Below are 20,892 nucleotides of genomic sequence, written 5' to 3'. Positions count from 1 at the left end.
TGCTTGTGCCCTTTTCAGGAATAGTTTCACTCAAAAAGCTGATTTTCAGGAGTGCGGAGCATTCCCAGCTCCTTTCCCTGGCAGAGGGAGCAGGTGCTTGGCTTCTTGGGAACATCAGTCCTCTGGTCTGAAATCCTGGCAAGGAGGGCAGATAGCAACCTGGCTCCAGACAGGCTAGAATTGACCCTTGAGGATTGAGAGTAGTGAAGAAAGGCCCTGGGTGCTGGGCAGACTTGGCAATGGGGGGTCAAGCTCTCCCCAGGCAGTTCCCTTCAATCTCACAGCTGGGTGGTCCCATCACCACTGCTTCCCATTTCCCAGGTCCCTTAGGACAGCTACCATCTCCTTTCTGGTAGTGGCCATAACTCAGTCTTGTCCAGGACTGGGGTATTGCAGGAACCGTACAAGGAATGACGTACTAAATCTAAGCTTTCCCAGTAGTCCCAAAAGTGTAGGCCAGTTGCTTTGGCCAATAGGTAAAACACAGAGAGAGAGAACTTAAATGCAGAACAGGGACAGTCAGTGCTTAGAGAAGAGTGGAAGAGTGAGAGGTATCAAAGGAGGCTTCTATCACACAAATCCGAAATTCCTCCAGTGGGACAGAAAAGTCGAAAGGTGCACATGACCTCAGGAAATACCTGCTGCGCCTCAGGAACACCACGAAAGCAGTGGAGGCTGCTGGAGCCTGTGCAACCAGGGAGCACAAGTCCCATCACCTTTAGGATAGAGGCTGGCGAGGAGTCAGTGGGGTCGGGGGCTGCGTCACCCCCCAAGCTGACCTTGCCCACCACTGTTTCAAGACAGAAGCCTCCCATGTTTCCCAACCACAGCGGCAACAGCCAAAAAGGTCAGAGCACAGCCAGGAAGGTGGCTCAAGCTCCCGGCCAGCTCAGCCGAGGGGCCGTGATCACCTCCTTCAGTTGTGGGGCCATCCCCTCGCAATGCTCCTGACCCCCCAGCCAACGCCACAGCAGTGGGGAAAGCCATGGATGGGCCAACCTGTGCTTTCCTCCATCGCTCAGTGTTTGCGCTCCAGCTTGCTGTCTATCGGTTTGCACCCAGCCTGGTGTGATGCCCCGATTCCCCCGAGCCCTCGGTCTCCCCTGGCCGCAGGGGAGCTGCAGGAGAGGCAGAGCCAGGCTCCCAGAGAGTTAGCAGATAGAGAACGGCAAGCTGCCCATGCCGGATTAAGCAGAAGCAGATGAAGACAAGTTGTGAGCGTTGGGTGAGGGAGACACGGAGAAGCAGCCACAAGCTAGGACAATTCAGGACCTGAGCCAAAAGAAAAAACCTGGGAGCTCAAGCAGAGTTGCTGAGTTGCTGCCTGGTCTGAAATCTCATGCCAGGGCAGGGTCAGAGACTCACACCCTGCAAAGGCCACAGGGGAGCTTGCAAAAGTTTCCTCTCTGGGACAGGAGAGGAGGAGACGGGGAAGGGGCTTCCTGGCCTCCCCTTCCCTGGGTTTCTGAAGGAGGCATCCTGAGTTGCTCAGTTTTTAAAGCTGCTGGGGACTCGTGACTCAATCAGATGCTCTATAAATAGGGCCAGAGCTCAACTCCACTGACATCTTGTTGTCAGAGGACATTTTCCCTGGGGATATGGTAGAGGCAGGGAAGAGCTTTGGGCCACCAGGAGACTCCCTCCTCAAACAAGCGGAGTCTGGCACCTACAGAATGAGCATCAGAGCAGGGGGAGCTCAGCAGGAACCCCCAAACACACAGTGCCCCTTTCCTACAAGAGGCAGGTGGGAAGGAAATGTGCCTCATGTGCTGGGTGTTTAGCAGCTGAAAGCAGCCTTGCCCATGGTCGGTGCTATCCCCATGGCTGGTGGCCGCAGTGAAGCAGTGGCCAGCCTGACCTGAAGAGTCCCATGGCCCTAGGCTTTGCAGTCCCTTGCTGCTGCTACTCCTCCTCCCTCAGGCCCAGGACGACTATCGTGCTGCAGAAGATGAAAAGCAAATAAACAATAAAACCCCAAAGAAAGCCCAAACTTACCAGCTTCCCTCATCCAAAAGAAGCACCATGCTGGACAGGACAGGACAGCAAAGCCACTGGGTTGGGGGTGAAGGTTAGCAAAGGAGAAGGGAGGAGAGAGAGGCCCAGATCCCATGCTATACAGAGGCAGGAGCACGCAAGCAAGGACTATGTGATGGCAATGCAGGGGGTGGACAGGGACAGATGCCGATGGAGAGCTCACACGAAATGCAACCTCCCCCAGCCCAGTCCACCCACTTATTTTTGGAGATGTTCAAAATAGATCAACATGGTTATTAAACCCCTGCAGCTGCTTCCTGCCCTTGTGTGCTCCAGAGTTTTCATCATGAGCATTGTCTTGTTCAAAACCAAACTTCAGCACGGTTCTCCCTCAATCCACAGCTGCATCCCCACTTTGATCCGGGATGTCTGGCAGAGCAGGGAAAGGTCTCTCTACCATTCTCTAGAGCCAGGGTCTGTCCAGGGCACCCTGCCTTGCTGAAAATCCAGGGTCCAAGCCCAGCTTTATTCAATGCCTTGTAACCAAGAGGTTCTCTGAACCCTTCGGCATGACCGAGGACAACCAGGACTTGGCTGGGACCTGCTCTGCCTCATGGAAAGGGAGAGCTGAAAGCAGAGACCCAAGGGAGTCGTTTCTCCTGTTTTCTCTTTCACTATGAGTGGAGCCTTGTTGCAGCTGTCAAAGCTCAACAAAGTCCTGATCATACTCCTTTCTAACTGCAAAAAAAAAAAACCACTAACCTCTTTGAATCTCTGAAGAGCAGCTGGCAGAGACCACTTCAATCCATCCATGCGAGCCATGAAGGCACACTGGGGAGCCCTTCCTCTTCCTCCTTCATCTGCACAAGGCGCCCAGCCAGGACAGCAACACCTAACAGTCAGCCCTTGGGGGCCGTGTCTCATGCCTACACAACTCAGCCCTGTCTGAACAGGGGCAAGCTGCACTGCTACGAGTCTCCTTTCCCAGCCTGAGCTACTGCTTTGCACCATGGCAGATACAGTTGGCCATAGAGGGCCAAAAGCCTCAGGTGCAGAAGAGAAAGATTTGGGAAATATGCTGTGCTGGCTTGACTAAGGGCTGCATCCTTCCCCTGCACTCTTCCCCTTCCTGCCCAGACTATTTTTCTCCCCCAGGGGAGCAAACACTATGTGCTTCTGTTCTAGAAGTACTGGTGACCCACCAGGTGTGATCCAGCACAGCCACCACCTGAGCAGATCCATTTCCTAACTACATTTACTGTCCTTCTCCCTCACTGAGCAGTCCCTCTGTTTTTTTAAGACGAAGTAACCAGAAGCAGGAAGTTGCATCACCCAGTAAAGGTCACATTCCTTCCCCTTTTAGTCCAGATTTAGCACCAGTTTGAAGCCGCAAGACTCAAGTGCATACTAGGCAAGACAGCCACAACTTCTGGAGTGATGCAGGTTAGAGCAGAAGTGAGTTTTTGGTTAAATAACCCAATCTATTGCATGCCTGTCCTCTCCTCCCTGAAGTCCTATAGCTCTTCCTGGAAAAAGCAAGTAATTCTTTTAATGGCACCTCCAAAATTAGGGGTCCCTAAATTAGGACTCGTGGACTACTGATCAACACAACAAGTAGCCTCAAGGAGGTCTGGGGGACCCACTTGTATTTTTGGGATGTTGCTTACAGGCTGTTACACGTGGGAAGCTGTTGGTCCATGGGAAAACTGGAGGAGCAACAGGGCTAAAAGCAAAGACTAAGCCTGACTCAGCTTTGGTGACACACCTTAGGACTAACTACCCACTCACTCTGCAGCCCTAATTTTCCAAATCAGGAAACAGAAGTGGTCGTGGCATGTCCCAACTTCAGGCATCCAAGATGGAAGGGGTGACCATCCAAACATGAGAGCCCCCATTCCCCCCGGAGCGCTCATGGAAAGCGAGATGGAGGCAGGGGGGAGCGGACTCATTAATCTGTTATGAGAATGGAAGGGGGAGGGAGGTGGGACAAGCAGTCAACTGCAGCTCCGAAACAAACCCTCCCCCAGAAAATGAGACCCAAAAGCAAAAAAAAAACCACATTAGCAGATGTTACCAGTGGTACCACTACTTCTAAGAAACAGCGTGTCCTTACCAAAAAGATTTGCAAGAATGTTTGTGGCCGAGGACCTAAGGTACTTGCTACAGAGATGTGAGATCAGAGGTCAGCTCAATCCTGCAACATAAAGGTGTCAAACCTGGGTCACAGCAGATCGGCAGCATGGTTGGGGTGCATGGAGTCGGGGAGAGGGATGGGATGGCCAAGGGAGAAGGATGCAGGACTGGGCTGAGCTGCTGTGCTCAGCTCGCCCGGGAGCTTACCTGGCAGCAGCCCTGCCCCCTTATACCACCTGCAAGGCCTGAAATGAGAAGCTACTGATGCCGGAGTGAAGATTTTTGGGGAAAAAAGTAAGCCAGCAACAAAGCAAGACAAAAAAAACAATCACAAAGCTGCCTTCAAGAAACAAACAACACAAATATGGAAGAGAAGAAAATAAAGGAGCAGTAGGAAAAACACGTCTGCCAATGGCCCTCAGCGTGGAAGGCTGCCGGGAGCTTCCAAGGGACCCCAATGCCCAGGCACTGTCCGTCAGTCCGAGGTGCACTGTCCTGCCCTGAGACCACTCCAGACGGACGTGAGCAGCAATGCCTTGGAAATCCCACACGCCCAGGAAAAGTCCACCACCCCCTGGAGCTGGTTCTACCATCCTGAGTGCAAATCCCCCATCGCACTGCTGTCTGTAGGCAATGTCCCCTCAGTGTCCCCAGGCCAGGCGACAGCAGCAGCATTTGTTGCCACAGAGGAACCAGCCCGAGGCCCTACAGGACTCCTGGCCCTGAAAACCTGAGCAGCGATTGCTCAGCTGGTTTGGATGGAGCTGCTGGTGCAAAGGGTTTGAATTTGCCTGCTGCAAGTAGATTTTTGCATCGGTGCTTAGCAGGGTCCTGAAAAGCAATTCCCATTGAGCCCCGCGGGTTTCACTCATGTTTACTCCATTCATTCCACCACCACCCTCCCCAGCTGAAAAATACAATGACACTAACAGACCTGCTTTGCATTTTACAGGTTGGGGGCTTCAGGCACGATAAAGATATAAACAAAAGGAAGAAAGAAAATAACATTTTTCCTGGTACCAACAATGCAGAATCAACCCAGTGCCAGAGGAAACCATAGGTCATTTCTGTTGCCGACCCTGGAGCACACAGCCCTTGCAGATCTTTGCTCCTAGCAGTGCTATAAGGCAGGTGAAGCCTGAGATCTGCAGACAACTGGGAGCCCAGAAGCGGGGGGAGAAAGGGAAGACATCTCTTTTGTGGAAAGTTGGGTTTGACGTGGAGAGAATGGCTGTGGACTCAGCTAGTGAAGGCAGCCTGCACGGAGCCCCGTGTGCCACCTGAGTCTCCCCCAGGACCAGAGCAAAGACATGTCAGTGCCAGCCCTCGGGCAGGTCTCTGTATTTACGCTGCCTACCACAGCACCCTGCTCACGCCATGGAGACAAATCCCAGCCAGCCCAGCTGCCAGCGACGTGGAGATGTTGCTCAGGGGCCTCGAGGCAAGGCTTGCCGGCAGGATCAGCCCTGACCCAGGGGTGAGATGGGATCCCTCTGACCTTGCTTTCCCTGCTGTCCTCGAGTTTCCACTTAGTCTGTGTCAAGCCTTTACACAACTCTGGTTGTGCTGGTACCCAAACCACGGCATCACAGGCAAGCGGGGACAAATTCCCCCAAGTCATTCTAGGAGGTACACACCACTGGGTGGAGAATTGGGTCCCACAGCCCTTGGGACAGCAGTGGAGAGAACAACATCTCCCAGTCTTGTTGAGCCACCTCTGGGAAGTCAGTTCCCTGCAGCTCGCCCAAGAGGGAAGGAGTACGAGCTGCACACATCTGCTAGGGAGCAGCCTGCCACAGAGTCTGCTTGTAGGGCAAAGCCCTTGGCTCTGGGGTTTGACATCTCTGGTTTAGCATGGCTCCGGGTGCCCGTGAGCTAAAGGACTCCCTCTGCACGTGGGCAGAGACTTCACACTGACTGGCTTTGGATAGCTCGAAGTGCAAGGTTGGGGTCGACTTTCCTCGTACGGACTGGGAAGTGGGAAATCTTGAGCTGGAAAGCTTGTTTTCAGTAATGGGACAGGCTCGCTCTTTCTTCAGGCAGGGCTCAAGCTCAGGAGGAAGCTTTAACAAAAAGTGCGAGATGGACAATTCTCCTTCTCTACCAGGGCCACTATGTGGCAAATCCCCACCATCACTTACAGCTGAGGAGCCAGCCCTAGGTATGGACATCCCCAGTCTTAATGGACGTCCCCAGTCTTAGCCCTGACACAGTGAACGCTAAAGCTCCGCACTCACTCGTTTTGCTCCAGTATGTCTGAGCTATGCCCATGTCCTCAGTTTGGAGGCCATCCACAGGGTAAAGGGAGGGGAACTAGCTAGAGATCAGGTCCTCAACAGATGTAAATCAGCGTGGTACTAATGGGATCAGGGGACCTACACCAGCTTTCGTCAGCTGGGAAATTTGGTCTAAGCACCCAGAGAAGGAGCTTGAACAGCTCCAAGGGTATATAGGGCCACAGTGTCTCCATCTCCTAAATCAGCATGACTTTATTTGTTCTCATGTCGTCCTGGGCAGGAGAGGTCTGGACCATGGTGCAATGAGACATTGAGCCCAAGGCTATCAAGGTAGTTTGGGGGGAGAGAGGCCTGAACACACCCAGCTTGCTTCAAGAGGAGGCCAACCAGATGGCCTTGGGCAAGAAGAAAAAGGAAACTCACCTTTGTTCTTCCTCAAGTTCTTCTTTGGTCATCATTGACTTGTACTGGTTTCCCCTCAGTTTGCCAGGACTGTATTTAAAAGAGAAAGTCTCATCTGCAGCTGGAGAGTGGGAGAGGGAGAGACAAAGAAGAGCAAGAGGTTGTGTGAGCCAGTGACCTCCTGAGAGCTGCGATCAACAGCAGTGGGCTTGTTCCCTCGAGCTTCTCGCTGACCCCTGCTCCCACGCACGCACCCTAAATGCTATGGCCACCCCAAAAAGATACTTCCACAGTCAGCTCCAGTCTCCAGAAAGCCTGGGCAGTGTCAGGGAAGCTGTGTGGTTTGTGGTGGAGAGCCAAGGTGTTGCTGGCCAGAGGACGGCAGGAATCCCAGCTGCAGCTAGCACTGGAAATAGCAAGGATCTCTGTGACAAGCAGCCCTGCTTGGAAGCAGATCCAAGTAAATCCTACAGCACAGGAACCATATGCTATTGCTCTCTTTGGTTTCAAAGCCTTGCAGACCTATCTTGGCTTATCAAGACATGCTAATCCTGCCCTGATTAGCTCGCAGCATTTTCCGCCTCTCCTCTCCAGACCTGCATTCCTCTTCTCTCCCTCTCCTTGTCCAGAGGCCCTTTTCCATGCTTGGGGCTCATGGATGGTGCCATGAGCAGAGCTGTCCCAGGCCACGCAGCCCAGCAGCCCTCCTGCAGCCCTTGACAAAGCTTGTGAAAAAAGGAGGTGTCACACTGCAAATCCCAGGGCTGCAAACAGAGCTGAGCCATGGCAGCCCCAGGAGCACCAACACAGCTGGCTCCAAGTCCCTCTGTCACCAGCTGACAGACCTAAAGAGGAAACGGAGGTCTCCTTCTCCAGGCCTGGGTGCTCTCCTACCCGGCTCGCCAGCCTCAGCCCTGTGCTAATTAGAGCACCGAAGCTCACAGACTCTGAGCCAAAGCCGATCCTTTTCCAATCGGATTTTGTTCGAGCACTATTTGCTTTTAAAAACCTCTCCCCTGCTTTATCTTCCTACAGACGGGAGAAAACAAAAGGAGTGGAGGTCAATCCAAAGGGCAGCCCAGGAAGAGCAGCTGCTGCGGGCAGTTGCCTTTATTGGTTATCTGTGGGCTGTTTATCTGCAAGCCTTTATCTCCCAAGGACTGCAGGACTCGGCTGCCTCACATCGAGCTATCTACCATTGCTGTTTCCACATCCACCCAGGAACATCTGCTGTTTCCACACCTGGAGCCCTGCGGATACTTCTAAGGGGTCTACAAAAAGAAGATGTTACAGCATTATCTGCATGGCCCTGAAAAATTGCACGTTATCCACAACCCAAATATCCAGGGTGATACCTCTCAGCACCAGTGAGACCCTAAGCGTGGTGAAACTCCTCTGTCTTCTGTGGCAGGAGAGAAAGCCCCAACTTGTACGTAACCTATTCCCTGTCCCCACCTAGGAAGCCCCTTCCAGCCCTCACCACTGCTACTGCAGGCACCACATTCATGACAGTCTCTCCTCCTCCATGCACCCAAATGACAAACACCCCATAGCACCTCTCCTCCCTTCCTCACACCCAGAAGGGTTCAGCATCAGCACCTCCCCTTTGTTTTCTGGTCAATACTCCCCTCCAGGATTTTCTCTCCCTGTCCAGGGTCAACTGCTCGATTTAGCAATTTCTCCAACCCCAAGCTCACGCACGCACTCAGCTGCTGCCAGAGCTCTCACAGATCTTGGGGACCCCCATGCGAAAGGCAAGTCAGCACCTTGTTTTGTAGATGGGGAAACCTGAGATCTCAGAAACAAGATGTGGGACGCTGCGCGGGCAGGTACGGGACCTGCAAGGTCACTGCCGCTGCGTACGGAGCGTGCCTGAGCGATGGTAGCAGGCTGGGAACGTATCAGAAACCTCCTCCCTGCAGATAGCCACGTTTCCTCCCTTCTCGACAACTCCGCGTCCCTGATCTCGGGGAGCTTCCCTGGGCAGTCCCGGTGGATTACTGCTCAGTTACTGATCCGGAGTGTTTCTCTAATCCCAAAACACTGCTGGGGTTCCCGAGGGAACAGTGAGGCAAACCCTTTCCCTAGTGTCTTCACAAGTGCCCAAACGCCAGCACCCCGATGCGCCGATCCCGCAGTCCCAGACATTCAGCTTGGCCATATCCCACCTCCCTCGGTGGGAAAACCACTGAACCAGCAGACAAACAAGCCCGGCCAGCTGGGAACACGCAGTAATGCTGCGGCTTATCAGCCCTTTGGGTGCATGGAAAGAAAATTCAGCCGGCTGCTGCTTTGGGAGATATTAAGAGAAAGGAAAAAAAAAAAATAAAGAGGGTGTAACATCCTGTTTCTTACCACGCTGCAGGGCAGGAGCCATTTCATTACCTTTGTATAGCTCGCCTGATTTCAAGGACAATTAAGATCATTTCCCTCACGTGGTTTTCTGCCAAGTAAATTGAGATTTGGGATTTTGCCTGTCCCAAAAAGGGCAGTTTAATTGCCACCCCGCCAGAAAAGAATAAGGGAAGAGGGAGGCGAGGGGGCCACCCATCTCCCAGTCCACATGTTGTGATTAAAAAGGAGCCAGTACGTGGCTTTGGAAACCACTGGATGTTTTCTGAGCTCAGGAACTTTTTTGCAGACTGAAAACAAACTCCAGGAAAGCACACAGAAAAGGGGAGGCCGGGTTTTCACATGGACAGCGAGAACACTACAGCAATATGAGGTGACCTACTTACTCAGAGCCTCCGTGAGTTCATATTAAAGAAAACATTTGTCTTTCATCTCTCTGCCCTCGCGTTGCCAGCGCTGTGACCCTGACAGCAGCCCCTTGAGTGCACCTCTGCCCCGAACACGCTCGCCCCAGCGCACCCAGCAAGGACCTGCCAGCTCCCCGCGAGCCTCGCTGCCCGCAGCAGGGAGGAGGCTGCTTGGTGGTTTTGGCCACCGTGGCAGTATCCCGGGCTGGTGACACTCTCCGTGCCATCCCCGTGTGCTCGAGGGGAATCTCTGCTCACGGGCTTGCCAGGCAGCACCTCAGTGGCTTGAGTTGGGCCAGGACCCAGCAATGCCCAGGAGAAACGGTAAAGGAAGGAGCGAGGTTGCTCCGTAGCAAAGCCAGGGCACCACCGTTATTCCCAGCTGCCCACCGCTCACCTCTTCCTCCTCAGGCTGAGCTTTACCCAGTCCCGTTATAAAACACCTCAGAAATTGTGTAAATAACTCAGGAGAGGGATCAGTGGCTGTCTGCAGGAGATGCTTGAGGATGCTGGGCTAGTGACGACCCACGGCCAGGGACCATCATCACCTGATCCTGAGCCACAGCCGCTTCGGGGTGATGCACGGCGGTACCAGAGTAGCCCTGAAACAGGGCTGAGCCCAAGGATGCAGACCCTGGCAGAGCACCCATTCGACAGGATACGTCCATCATTCCCCAAACCAGGTCTCCCACGGTCCTGCGTGGTAACACCCCCGATCACCAGTGCTGTGAGGAAGCCTAACAGGGTGGAATAAGCGTCTCCAAAGGCGTTTCCCCCACCTTGTGGGCATGGCACCAGGATTAAAGTTTGATTCTCTGTGGCATTAGGCGTAATCCTCCCGCAGCAGGGGATTGCCACACAGCGCCTTAAAAAGGGCAAGCAGAAAGTGGGGCAGGGAAGGGGGAACACCCCAAGCTGTCCTGCTGCCCATGGCCACCCCGGGCAGGGGCTCCTGGGGACAACCCAGCATCCCCGGGGCTGCTCAGGAGAGCAGGGTCCCCTCCAGACACACGCTCTTGCTTGGCACCATCTGTTTCATTTTCTTACGAGCACAGCAGTTGTCACCCCAATTAGTCAATTAATCATTTTCCAATCAATTAATTGACTCATCAGTTAAACACGGCTCTGACTAAAACCCCTGGAGATTGTTGTGGATGCCAAGAAGCAGCTTTTGGGGCAGCTTCATCACAAAGCTACCCCATGGCAAACAGCCTAAGGGCATCTGGGGAAGCCAAGAGGGGCTGCTGCCGGGGCAGGAATCTCCTCTGCATTTTGCAGAGGAAGGAGACCATCCCCAGATACTCAGGGCTTCAGCCCCTCGAACCCATCCGTACCCTCCCTGCAGGGTGCTGGCTTGCTCGGCACTCACCATCCTCATCCTCCAGCTCTCTCACCACCAGCTTCTCATTTTCTGAGTCCGGATCTTCCTCCTGGAGGAGTTAAAAACAAAGCAGCCGTGAGGAGAAGGTGCTGTGCTAAATAACCCATGCTTGGCTGGGGCACCAGAGCCCGCAGGGCAGAGACCGGAGCTCCCGAGGTGAGGTTTGGGTACCCCTTCCCTGCCTCCTTCACGGAACAGGCCTAAAGGATGCTCATTAACAAGCAAGGTTCATTAGTCTGCTTTCTTCTCACTCGTCAGTGGGGGGGATTTAGCCTTGCTTACTGCAGTCCCACCCAAAGGCTGTGAACTGCACGTGCCTCCCCATAACCGAGGGGCTATGAAGGTCTTTAAGCAGCACCTGTAGCCTGGCATCCCCAGGGACAGTCTTGTGCCCAAGCGCCCTGCCCCGGCTGGCACCCCCCGCCAGCACCCGCTGCGCCCCCCACCCTGCCCGGGGACGTGCAGGGGACCGAGCCACGAGCCTCCGGGACTTCTGTGTGTCCTCAGGGCAGGCTTGGAGGGACTGTCCCAGCTCTAGGAGGAGACAGGTCCCCAGCAAAAGCCACCACGGGCCAAGCGGCTGCTCCGCAGCACGGGAGCACTCACCAGCCGGGACTAGTGGTTGAAGCCAGTGCTGGGGGGTTCGTGCTGGGACCCTGCCAGCAGCCCCCCAAGACACCCCTGGCCCCTCATTCCTCCAAGACATGCCCGCCCGCACTGCTGCGTCGTGGCTGGTCTCTGGAGCACAGACAGCAGCAGCAATCAAACAACGCTTTGTCTTTCTTTTTTTTAACACAAAGCAATTGTGGAAGTTTTGGGGTTGCCTCCTACAAGCCACAACAAGCTTTATCAAGCCCAGATTCCCTCCCCTTGCGGTACACATCGCAGAGTCATGCCAACGGCAAGCAGGGAGGGCGAGGAGCGTTCCAGCTCCGGAGATAGGACAGGGACACCCGGCAGTGCCCCCGCGTAGGTGCCTCCCTCCCGCAAAGTGCAGCACCCAGCACCCTGGCTGCAAACCCCCGTGAGCCGAGCCCCGCGGGCAGCAGCACCCTGGAGCCCGCGTCCTCCTGCACCCTCCCCGGCCCCGTGCGTTCGATTTGAAGTGACGGGGCTGGCGTGCAAAGGGCAAAGCACACGGGAGAGAGGAGGGAGCATGGAGGGAGCCTGGCAAGGCGCTGTGCTGTTGAGCACCCGGGAAAAAAATTGGGGTGAAGGAGACGTGAGGGGAGATGAAGGCTGGCTGAGAAGGACCCTGCAGGGCCGACGCTTTGCAATGCACGGCGTTAGATAAACTGCTGGAGCACGGTATGCAGCCCTGACCCAGAACTAGGTTAGTTTGTCATCGCTGAGGAATGCGCCGATTATTCACAGCCAGTTGGCTTCTTCTCGCCACCCTGCTCTGCGGCTCCCCAGAAGGACACGCCGCCGGGACCCCCGCCCCCCGCAGCCACCGCTAGTTCGGGCCACGTTTCCAAACATGGGCACTTCCCACCGGACACCCAGGCTTCCCCCGGGGACGGCTGGGAGCGGGGCAGCACCCAAAGGCGCAGCCTTGGGGAGGGGATGCTCAGCCCTGGCCCCAGGGACTCGGCCACGAGCCCGGGACAGCAGTTCCCCATCAGATCCACCTCTCCCTGTGAGCCAGGATGCCCCCAGGGAGACCCGACCCTCTAGGAGCTGGCACAAAAAGGGGTTATTTTAGCCTGCTCCCTGCCCAGGCATTAGGAACTGAGAATTTCTGAGCATTTAACAGTGGAAGCACGTAGGAAATTTGGGTGCCAAACTTCCAAGGAAGGAAAATAATATCTCTGCTCCAACCCAGAGGAATAAACATTTGATGGGAGCAGAGAGGGGGCAGCCGGGGATGCCAGGCTGGGAGGTGACAGCAACACGCAGTGGCCGTGGCGTGCTGGGAGCCCCCTGCTCGTGGCAGCCAGTAGCTCGCTGCAGAGGGATGTTTTTCTGCTCAGATGGCTTGGAGGCAGATGCCAGCACCTCCCTTCCCCCCATGCTGCGGCCCTGGCCTCAGCATCCCTGGCAGCCCGCCTCGCCGGGGCCGCTCGCTCCCTCGCACCCGCAGCCATCGCTGTGCCACCACCAGAGCCACCCAGGCTGCCTTCGCTGACCCCCGAGAGCAGACAGGCATCGCTCCCTGTGCATCCAGGCAGCCCATCTGCACCTGGAGCACTGCTGCTCTCTGCTTTAAACAGACCAAGCCATTAAAAGCCCACCCAAACCCCCCCGGGGGAGCACAGTGGGCAGGCGCTGCCCCCTCCATGGCCGCTCCTACCCCAGGACGATGTCCCATCTGTGCAGGGACACCAGCACACTGCTCATGGTGCCACCCTCTCCATCCTACGCACCTCTGCCTTGCTGGAAAGTGCTGTGTGGTCACATCCACCCTCCGCTTGTCCCGTGTGCCCGAGGCCGGACCCAAGTGAGGCACCCAAAGGTGGTATCTGGAAAGAGAGAAAACCTTTGAGCACAAACGCCCCCAAGCCCTCCCCGTGTTTAACCAACCAGCCCCGGCAGCACCAGCACACGTGGGCAAACCTCCAGATGGGGCCAGCAGCCCACCTCGCCCCAGTGCCTGAGCCCACGCTGCCTCCAACCCGTGTGCCGAGCTGTGGCATGGCTGCTGGAGTGAGGAACACCAGAGACCTTCAGTGCCCAGCCCTGGAGCAGGGTTTGGAGCTCGTGAGCTGCCCTCTGCAGCAGCCCCATCCCACGGGACCAGGACCCTCGCAAGGAGCCATGGGTGAGGGGGAGCAGCTCGGCCAGCGCCGGGCTCGGCTGCCTGGGTGTCCTGGCAGGGCTGGAGGCGGCTGCCCGGGATGCTGATGCAGCAGATGATGGGGACTAGCAGGAGGGGAGAGGAGAGGGAGGGCACGGTACGCTCAGTTCATTAACGCTTGCGGGGCCTGCTCTGCCAGCTGCCTTCCCCATCACCGGGTAATACCCCCTTGAAACCCTCCCGTCCCCCCGCTGCAATCCCGGAGCTGGGACTTCCCTGCCCGCTCAGCCCCACACCAGCTTGGAACGCAGAATGGCCTCGACCCCCGTGCCAAGCCTTCCTCCCCCTGCCCTCTCCCTGCCCTGACGCTTCTCAGCTGAACCTTTCCCCTGCGCCGGGAGGGCGGCCGTGAAGGAGGATACGCGTGGGCAGGGAGCGAGGACACCGTGTCTGTTGGCCTTGCAGCGAAATACCAGGGCTGGGAGCAGCCTCCAGGCTGGCTTGAAAAACGGTTGGCAGGGACAAAACCCCCACTCTGAGCCTGGCTGTGCCCACAGACCCTGCCAGCCAGCGCGGAGGGGAGAGCCCTCCCTGCCTGGAGCACCCCGACACCCCCAGGGAGCCTGCCCCAAGTTTCAGGGCTCCTCAGCCCTGCCATGGGTGCTGCTGTGCCGGCTCCTCTCGCAGCTGTAGGGCAAGAGCAGCCGAGCCAGGGTCTGCCGTGTCCCGGGCATGGGATGCTCTGCGAGAACAGGACAGCACCCTGCAGCCGAAAAATGGAGGGGGAAGGTGTTGGAGCAACGCTGGGAGATCTGACAACCAAAGAGGACACTGCGGCACCCCAGGTGCTGCTCTGAGCAGTGGGGAGCGAGGGAAGTGTGGCCCAGGGCCAGATGGCAGGAGGAGCTGCTGGAGAAGCAGGGACCCGAGTGCTCTGGTCACCAGCCTGCGAGCCAGCGTCTTTCCATGGTTTCACGCTGACCAAGAAAGCCTCCCTGCATTAAAAAAAAGGGCAACAAGCAGCACTGCAGGGCGACTACGCACGTCATTATCTGGGAGCATCCAGAGGAGACTTGACCCAGGCTACCCGGGCCAGCTGCTGCGGCAAACAACGATGGCATTGCTGCCAGCATCGGCGAGGGGACGCGTTCGGTGGCAGCTGCCTGGCCCCGAGGGGCCGGGAACCTGCCCCACGCTCCCTGCCTGCTCCTGCCTGCGGGCGGGATGGACCCAGCCCACCCCACAGCACATCCCGTGCCAGCTTACACCTGAATCACACCTCACCTGGCCTGCCTGGGGCTTTGGAAAGCCCAGCGACACCGCAGGGTTAAAATCCAACAAGTCGTTTACCTTAAACACCAACACCACAACACGTTTGTCTTGGCTTTTGGCAGCTCCGGGCTTTAGAGCTGAAGCATTTGTTGGATCATCAGAAACACGCTTTGCCCTTCCACGGCCAACAAGCGAGACGCCCGCGCACAAAGCCGCCTCCAGCAGCGGAGGCCTTGGACTGAAGCAGGAGTGAGGACAAGACCTCCAGGGACATTTTGGGTGCAGGCAGCACCGACCACAGACGGCCCCAAGTCACCCAGGGGAAGGTGGCTCAGATGCAGGAGCTTGGTGTTGTCCCCCCAAGCCCCCCCCCTCGTGGCTCTGCCCCCACGCGAGCCCTCTCCCAGCCCTACGGGAGGTGGAGGCCGGGCTCCCCATCCCAGCATCATCTGGTTTTCAGCTCATTTCTGGCCGTTTCCTCCCCGCTTCCTCCATCCCTGGCACAAACCCCTCTGAGCAATGGGTTTCCCTTCTCAGAAGGGAAACGAGGAGGCCGTGGGGCTGATGTGTCCTCTCCCTGTCCTCGGTCATAGGGACAGCCCCAGCGTCTATGGGCAGGATGGAGACAAACGAGTGCCCCCCTCCAGCTCCGGGAAAAGGGAGGATCCCAGGCTGCAAAGCTGGGGGAGAAAATTATCTTGGATTAAACTCCCAGGCCCTGCGCGTTGCCATTTATGGCTGCACTTTCTGCTCCAAGCCTGATGCAAGATGTTGCAAGAGGGAAAGAAAGCAGACAGGAGACAGCCAGCCAGAAAGAGAAAAGCCAGGAGGAAAAGGGGAAGGAAGAAGCCTTTAAAAAAATAATAAATAATAATGTCGGGCAGAGTTTAGCAAAGCAAAGCAGCTGCTCTGTCGGCAGCTCCCTTTCACCCCGCTGCTGGGGCTCTCCCTCCTCCCGCCAGCCAGAGAAGTGGCTGCTGCAGAACAAGGGCAGTTTTCCTGCCCTGGGCGATGGTCCTGCCAGCCCCGGGGTGCCCAGCGGGTGACGTGCCTCGTGGGGAGGCAGCGCTTCACAGCTCCGACCCCCCAAAGCATGGGGAGCGTCTGCTCCCACCAGTCCCCCAGTCACTGCTGCAGGCAAAGACGAGCCACGGAGCGGCCAGAGCCCCCCCAGAGCTCCGGGGCCATCAGCCCCCGGCAAGGGGTCAGGCAGCGCCAGGCTGATGAGGAAACACCGGCGCGTCCCACCATAGGGTGAGGAGTCCCGGCTCAGCAGTGCCTGTCCCTGCAGGCACATCATGGCCCTGTGCAGCACCCCCAGCACTGCACCCAGCCGGCTCAGCCGCCGCTCTCCCCTTTTTGCCCCGGCCTCTGGCAAGCACCCACCACAGGCGCCAACACCGGGAGACCTTCTAGCACCTTCCAGTACCTGAAGGGGCTACAGGAAAGCTGGAGAGGGGCTTTTTACAAGGGCATGGAGTGACAGGACGAGGGGGAACGGTTTTAAACCGAAAGAGGGGAGATTGAGATATTAGGAGGAAATTCTTCCCTGTGAGGGTGGTGAGACCCTGGCCCAGGTTGCCCAGAGAAGCTGTGGCTGCCCCCTCCCTGGCAGTGTTCAAGGCCAGGTTGGATGGGCCTTGGAGCAACCTGGTCTGGTGGAAGGTGTCCCTGCCCATGGCAGGGGGGTTGGAACTGGATGAGTTTTAAGGTCTCTTCCAACCCAAACCAGTCTGTGATTCTATGATTCTATGACACCTCTGGCTGCAACAGACGGGCCAGACGGCATCCTTGGGCAGGGAGCAGCCTTGGGGGCTCACCCAGCAGCCGTTCACATGGGTGGGAACCATATAATAAAATATATTTAAAGAGGGTCCCTGCTGGCAGCTGGGTGGTTTGTGCCTGTGTGTCCAGGGGCACTGGGAGCCCCCAGGAATGCACAGACCGGGGTGACATCCCCTTTGTGTCCGAGTGACAGCCCAGCATGCTGTCCTGAGCGGGCAGGGCTTGCATGACTTTCCCTGGCCAGGACGAGCTGGGCACCTCCGAGTGCAAGGCCCCTCCTTACCGGATCACCTCCAGAGCTGTCCCCTCTCTCCCCACTGTCACCCACTTCATCCTGCTCTCTTTGAAGTCACCAGCTGTTAACCCTTGGCAAACTAGACAGGCTGCCATGCCCCGCAGAGAGCCTGGCACTGCCTGCTCGCCCTCCCCATCTCCAGAGCATCCTGGCCAGACCAGCGTCCCAGCACTGGCTCTGGAGCACCGCTGAAATCCCTGCCCTGGCCCTGCCACCTGCCATGTCCAGGACAGAAATACTCATTAGAGAATTGAAATTTTCTGACCCTTTCTTGCCAGAACCAGACCCAGCAGCCCCAGCAATGCTGCAGTTCCCACCCAACAGCTTTTCATTAGGGAATTGCTTTGACAGCGCTGCCTCATCCGTTAACAAACTGGGGCTGGGGATGGGAACAGACAGCAACACACTAATTAACTTTTTTTCAGTGATGGGAGCCAGCAGAGACAAGGGGAACCCACTACCAGCAGTTAACGGAAACAAGGACTCTGGGGCTCCTTTCCCTGCTCTGCCACCGCTTCGTTTTACAGCCGTGGGCGCGATGCTGCGACGGTCCATTCCCCCCAGAGAGGGTGGGAAGCCTCGACCCACCCTGCTTTCAGCAGCCGGTTGCCCTGGCAGGAGGTGGGAGCAGGAGGGAGGCTGAGCCCCGCAGCTGGCCCAGCTCAGGGTGCTCAGCAGACGCTGGGTTGCAGAGGCAGGGAGAAGGGGAGGAAGACGGCAGTGGGGTGCACAGCTCCAGCCACCATTAAACACGCCAAGGCCGCTCTCCCCAAGCAGGTTCATCCATCAGCATCTTGGTTAATGGCTGCAGTGACTCCGAACCAGCCTGGCGCAGTACAGGGGGAGCAAACGGGAGGGGGGGGAAACAAGCTCTCTGAGTACCGAGCAGAGCCCTGTGCTCGCTGAGGTACCGAGCGAACCAAGAAGCCCTGAGCCTGCAGCAGCCCCGATGCTGCCGGGAGCGGACGGTGTGCGGGAGCCTCATCTGCTGAGTCACACCAGGGACCGCAGCGCTCGCTGCTCTGCCCAAGGCCAGGCTCATACGCGCCTGGGCTTTGGCCTAAGCAGTGCTGGAGGAGGATGAAGCAGCTTTGAGGATATTTGCAGGGAGCAAAACCGGGGAGCCCCGGGGAGACTGCGGAGCTGTGGATGGTCTCCCTGACTCTGCCCGCAGGATCAGCAGCCCAGGCACTGCCCCCAGCTCCCACGTGCGTGGTGCCTGCTGGAAACGCACGTACTCCCTCTGCCGTGCCACCCAGCACCGCGGGACCACCAGCCCCGGCCAGGCGGCCTGCGCTGAGCGGTCCTGGCAGCGACGAGATCACGCGCGGGCCAGCGCTCCCAAACACTTACTCAGCAGCGTGAAGCATCCCTCCCCCTTCCCGCTGCCCTCCACCACCCCCCAGACCGCAGCCACCACCTGGTCCCTGTCCTTCCCCAAGAGACGCTGCTCAGGTTGAGGACGACTTGACCTGCCCAGCTCCTACAGGGACGTAACCATTTCCCAGGAGGAAAAACTGGCCAGGACCCTCCTCAGCTCCAGTGTCCCCTTTGCTGTGCTGTAAGAGGGGCTGAGGGCAGCGCAGCAGAGACCCTGGTCCCACGGGGCCCAGCCAGGCTTCTGGAGGACACAAGACCCCATGTGCCTTGAGTAACGGTGGCCATCTGTCCCGACAAGGTGCTGCACTTCATCAGAGAGCACTGGGTGTGCCTCAGGCCCCACAGCAGCTCCAGCTCAGTGGCCAGCTTTGGTGCCGAGCTAGCCCAGCTGGGACCCAGCTGGCTAATGGCGGCCCAGGGGCTCTCCAGCTTGACAAAGATCCCGGTACTCAAAGGCACCAATAAATCACACAGCAGAGGGACAGATGTGGCTTCCAGGACTCTGGGATGAGGGAGGGGGCTGCTCCAGAGCCCTACCCACAGGCACAGGGTGCTGGGAAGGGGAGAGGGAGAGCTCAGAGGCTCAGAAACGACAAGGGGAGGCGAGGAGGAGCACGGGGAGGCAGACCCACATCCCAGCCCCGAGAGCGGCTCAGGGCTCAGCCCGGGCCTTGCAGAGCATCACGGTACGGGGGGGGTACGCAACCACCTGGGACTTGCCCAAGGCCATCCAGTGAGTCAGTGGCGATGCTGTCCAAGGCGAGGGCTGTCTGCGCTGCCCGGCAGCCTGGATACAGTCGCTGAGGATTACAAACGCTGCTAATAATAGCCAGCAGGCGCCTGGGCCCCCGGCCTGCGCGCCCCAGCCAAAACACGCTGCCTGCACACGGACGACGCATCGCTCCTGGGTTTCGGAGCCACCCCGTTACTCACTTCCCCCCATTGGGACAAAGGGCCACCCCGGGAGAAAGCCACCAACGCTGGGAATTCAGGCACCTCGGGTTGTCACCGAGTCCCATCCAAGCCGGGCAATAGCAGAGCAAGCTCGTTCCACGGATGCTGGGTTGCCCTTTTGTTTTTAAATAAGATTCGGTGCCGGAGGAGGATTTATGGGGCATTTATAGGCATTGCTGCCCCCACAGTTCAGCCAGGAGTCAGACCCTGGGACCAGCATCCTGCTGGGGCTGGGAGGAAGGGGGAAGCCAGTCCCTTCCCCTGGGACTGGCAAGGACAGCGGGCCGGGGACAGCGTAAGGGGACCCTGCACTGGCAAGGGGACAGGTTGCAGCAACCCACAGAAAGAGGATGCAGACGGGAAAAATTAAGACACACACACACACACCCCCAGCACCTGGATTAGCTCTTGGGAGAAGGAAAAGCCTCCCAGGGGCTGGATCTGGCTCTCACAGAAAAACCCTTCTCTTCCCTTAAACCTTCACTACCTTGAATATTTTTAAGAGTATACCCCGTGGCGGGGCGGGGGTGGAAAGGAGCCCGAAACATGCCCCCCCACCACCGCTGCTGCCCTCGGGGACAACGCACTTGTCCCCACCCGAGGACAAACCTCGGCTTTTGCCCGAACCTCCCTTGTTTTAGAGGCAAACCCGGGCGCTGCGCTCCCTCCCCGCCACCGCGGGCACCGGCCCCTCCCGGGACACTGCGGGGGGGGACACACCGGCTGTGGGGACCCCAACGGCCCCGGGGGACGGCGAGAGGCTCCGCACGGAGCCGGCCTTACCTTGCTCTCCGCCTCCTCCCGGGGCTCGGCGGGCGGCTGCCGGGGGATGCTCTCGACGGCCGCGGAGACGGGCTCGGCCGCGGGGATGGGCTCGGCGGGCGGCTGCCGGGGGATGCTCTCGGCTGCCCCGGGGATGGGCTCGGCCGCGGGGATGTTCTCGGCTGCCGCGGGGACGGGCTCCGCCACCGCCTCCCGCCGCTCGCCAGCCGCCTCCTTCCCCTGCTCGCCCGCCCCGACCTCCTCCACCGGCACCCGGCCTCCCTCGTCCTCCGGCCCCTTGGTCGCAGGCGGTCCCGCTCCCTCCGCCGCCGCCTCCCCCCCGGGGCCGCCCTCCCGGGCCGGCTCCGCCGCTGCCGGCTCCCGGGGCGGCTCCGCCGCCCGCTCCCCTTCGCCTCCCCGCAGCCTCACGAAGACAGAGGCGAGGACGAGGGCCAGGACGGTGAAGAGCAGCGGGACGGCCAGGTACAGATCCACGGCCACGTCCATCCTGCCCTGCTACCGGAGCCCGCCCGAGCCGCCCCGACCCGACTGCGCGGCCGCGGAGGGAGCGCGGCCAGCCCGCTCGGCCTGCGGCGGGGCTGGGCAGGCTCCCAGCCGCCTTCACCCGGCGTCATCTGCCTGGGCCCTGCCCACAGCCCCGGCCCCCCCCTCTTCGCAGCCTCGGCACCCACCTCCCGCACGGAGCCGGCAGCCGGAGCCATCCCCCCGCGCCGGGGATGCGCAGCCACGGGTGGGATTGGGGCAAGAGGGGCCAGGCTCTGCCTGATGCGGTGTCGGGCTCGGGGCAGGCGGATCTCTCA

At 58.4% G+C, this 20,892-nt stretch overlaps 1 protein-coding gene across 3 annotated transcripts in view; it reads right to left on the bottom strand.

Moving 5' to 3' along the window:
* MXRA7 (matrix remodeling associated 7) overlaps positions 1-20,676 on the bottom strand; it is a 28,910-nt gene extending 8,234 nt beyond the window's left edge. For 2 of the 3 annotated variants that reach the window (XM_068413272.1, XM_068413273.1), the window contains exons 1-4: positions 20,093-20,676; positions 13,253-13,348; positions 10,875-10,935; positions 6,768-6,867 (exon numbers count right to left, since the gene is read on the bottom strand). In XM_068413272.1, coding sequence (XP_068269373.1) covers positions 6,768-6,867; positions 10,875-10,935; positions 13,253-13,348; positions 20,093-20,578 — 743 coding nt within the window. In that variant the 5' untranslated portion in view covers positions 20,579-20,676. Of the gene's footprint in view, positions 1-4,087; positions 4,169-6,767; positions 6,868-10,874; positions 10,936-13,252; positions 13,349-20,092 lie in introns of those variants that run through there. The other variant, XM_068413274.1, reaches the window with a different exon arrangement.
* Positions 20,677-20,892: the final 216 nt, after the last annotated feature.

The sequence above is a fragment of the Nyctibius grandis genome, chromosome 15 (genome assembly GCF_013368605.1).
Source record: "Nyctibius grandis isolate bNycGra1 chromosome 15, bNycGra1.pri, whole genome shotgun sequence".
NCBI lineage: Eukaryota > Metazoa > Chordata > Aves > Nyctibiiformes > Nyctibiidae > Nyctibius > Nyctibius grandis.
Note: the sequence above shows the minus strand (reverse complement) of the source record. Positions and strands in the feature narration are given on the sequence as shown.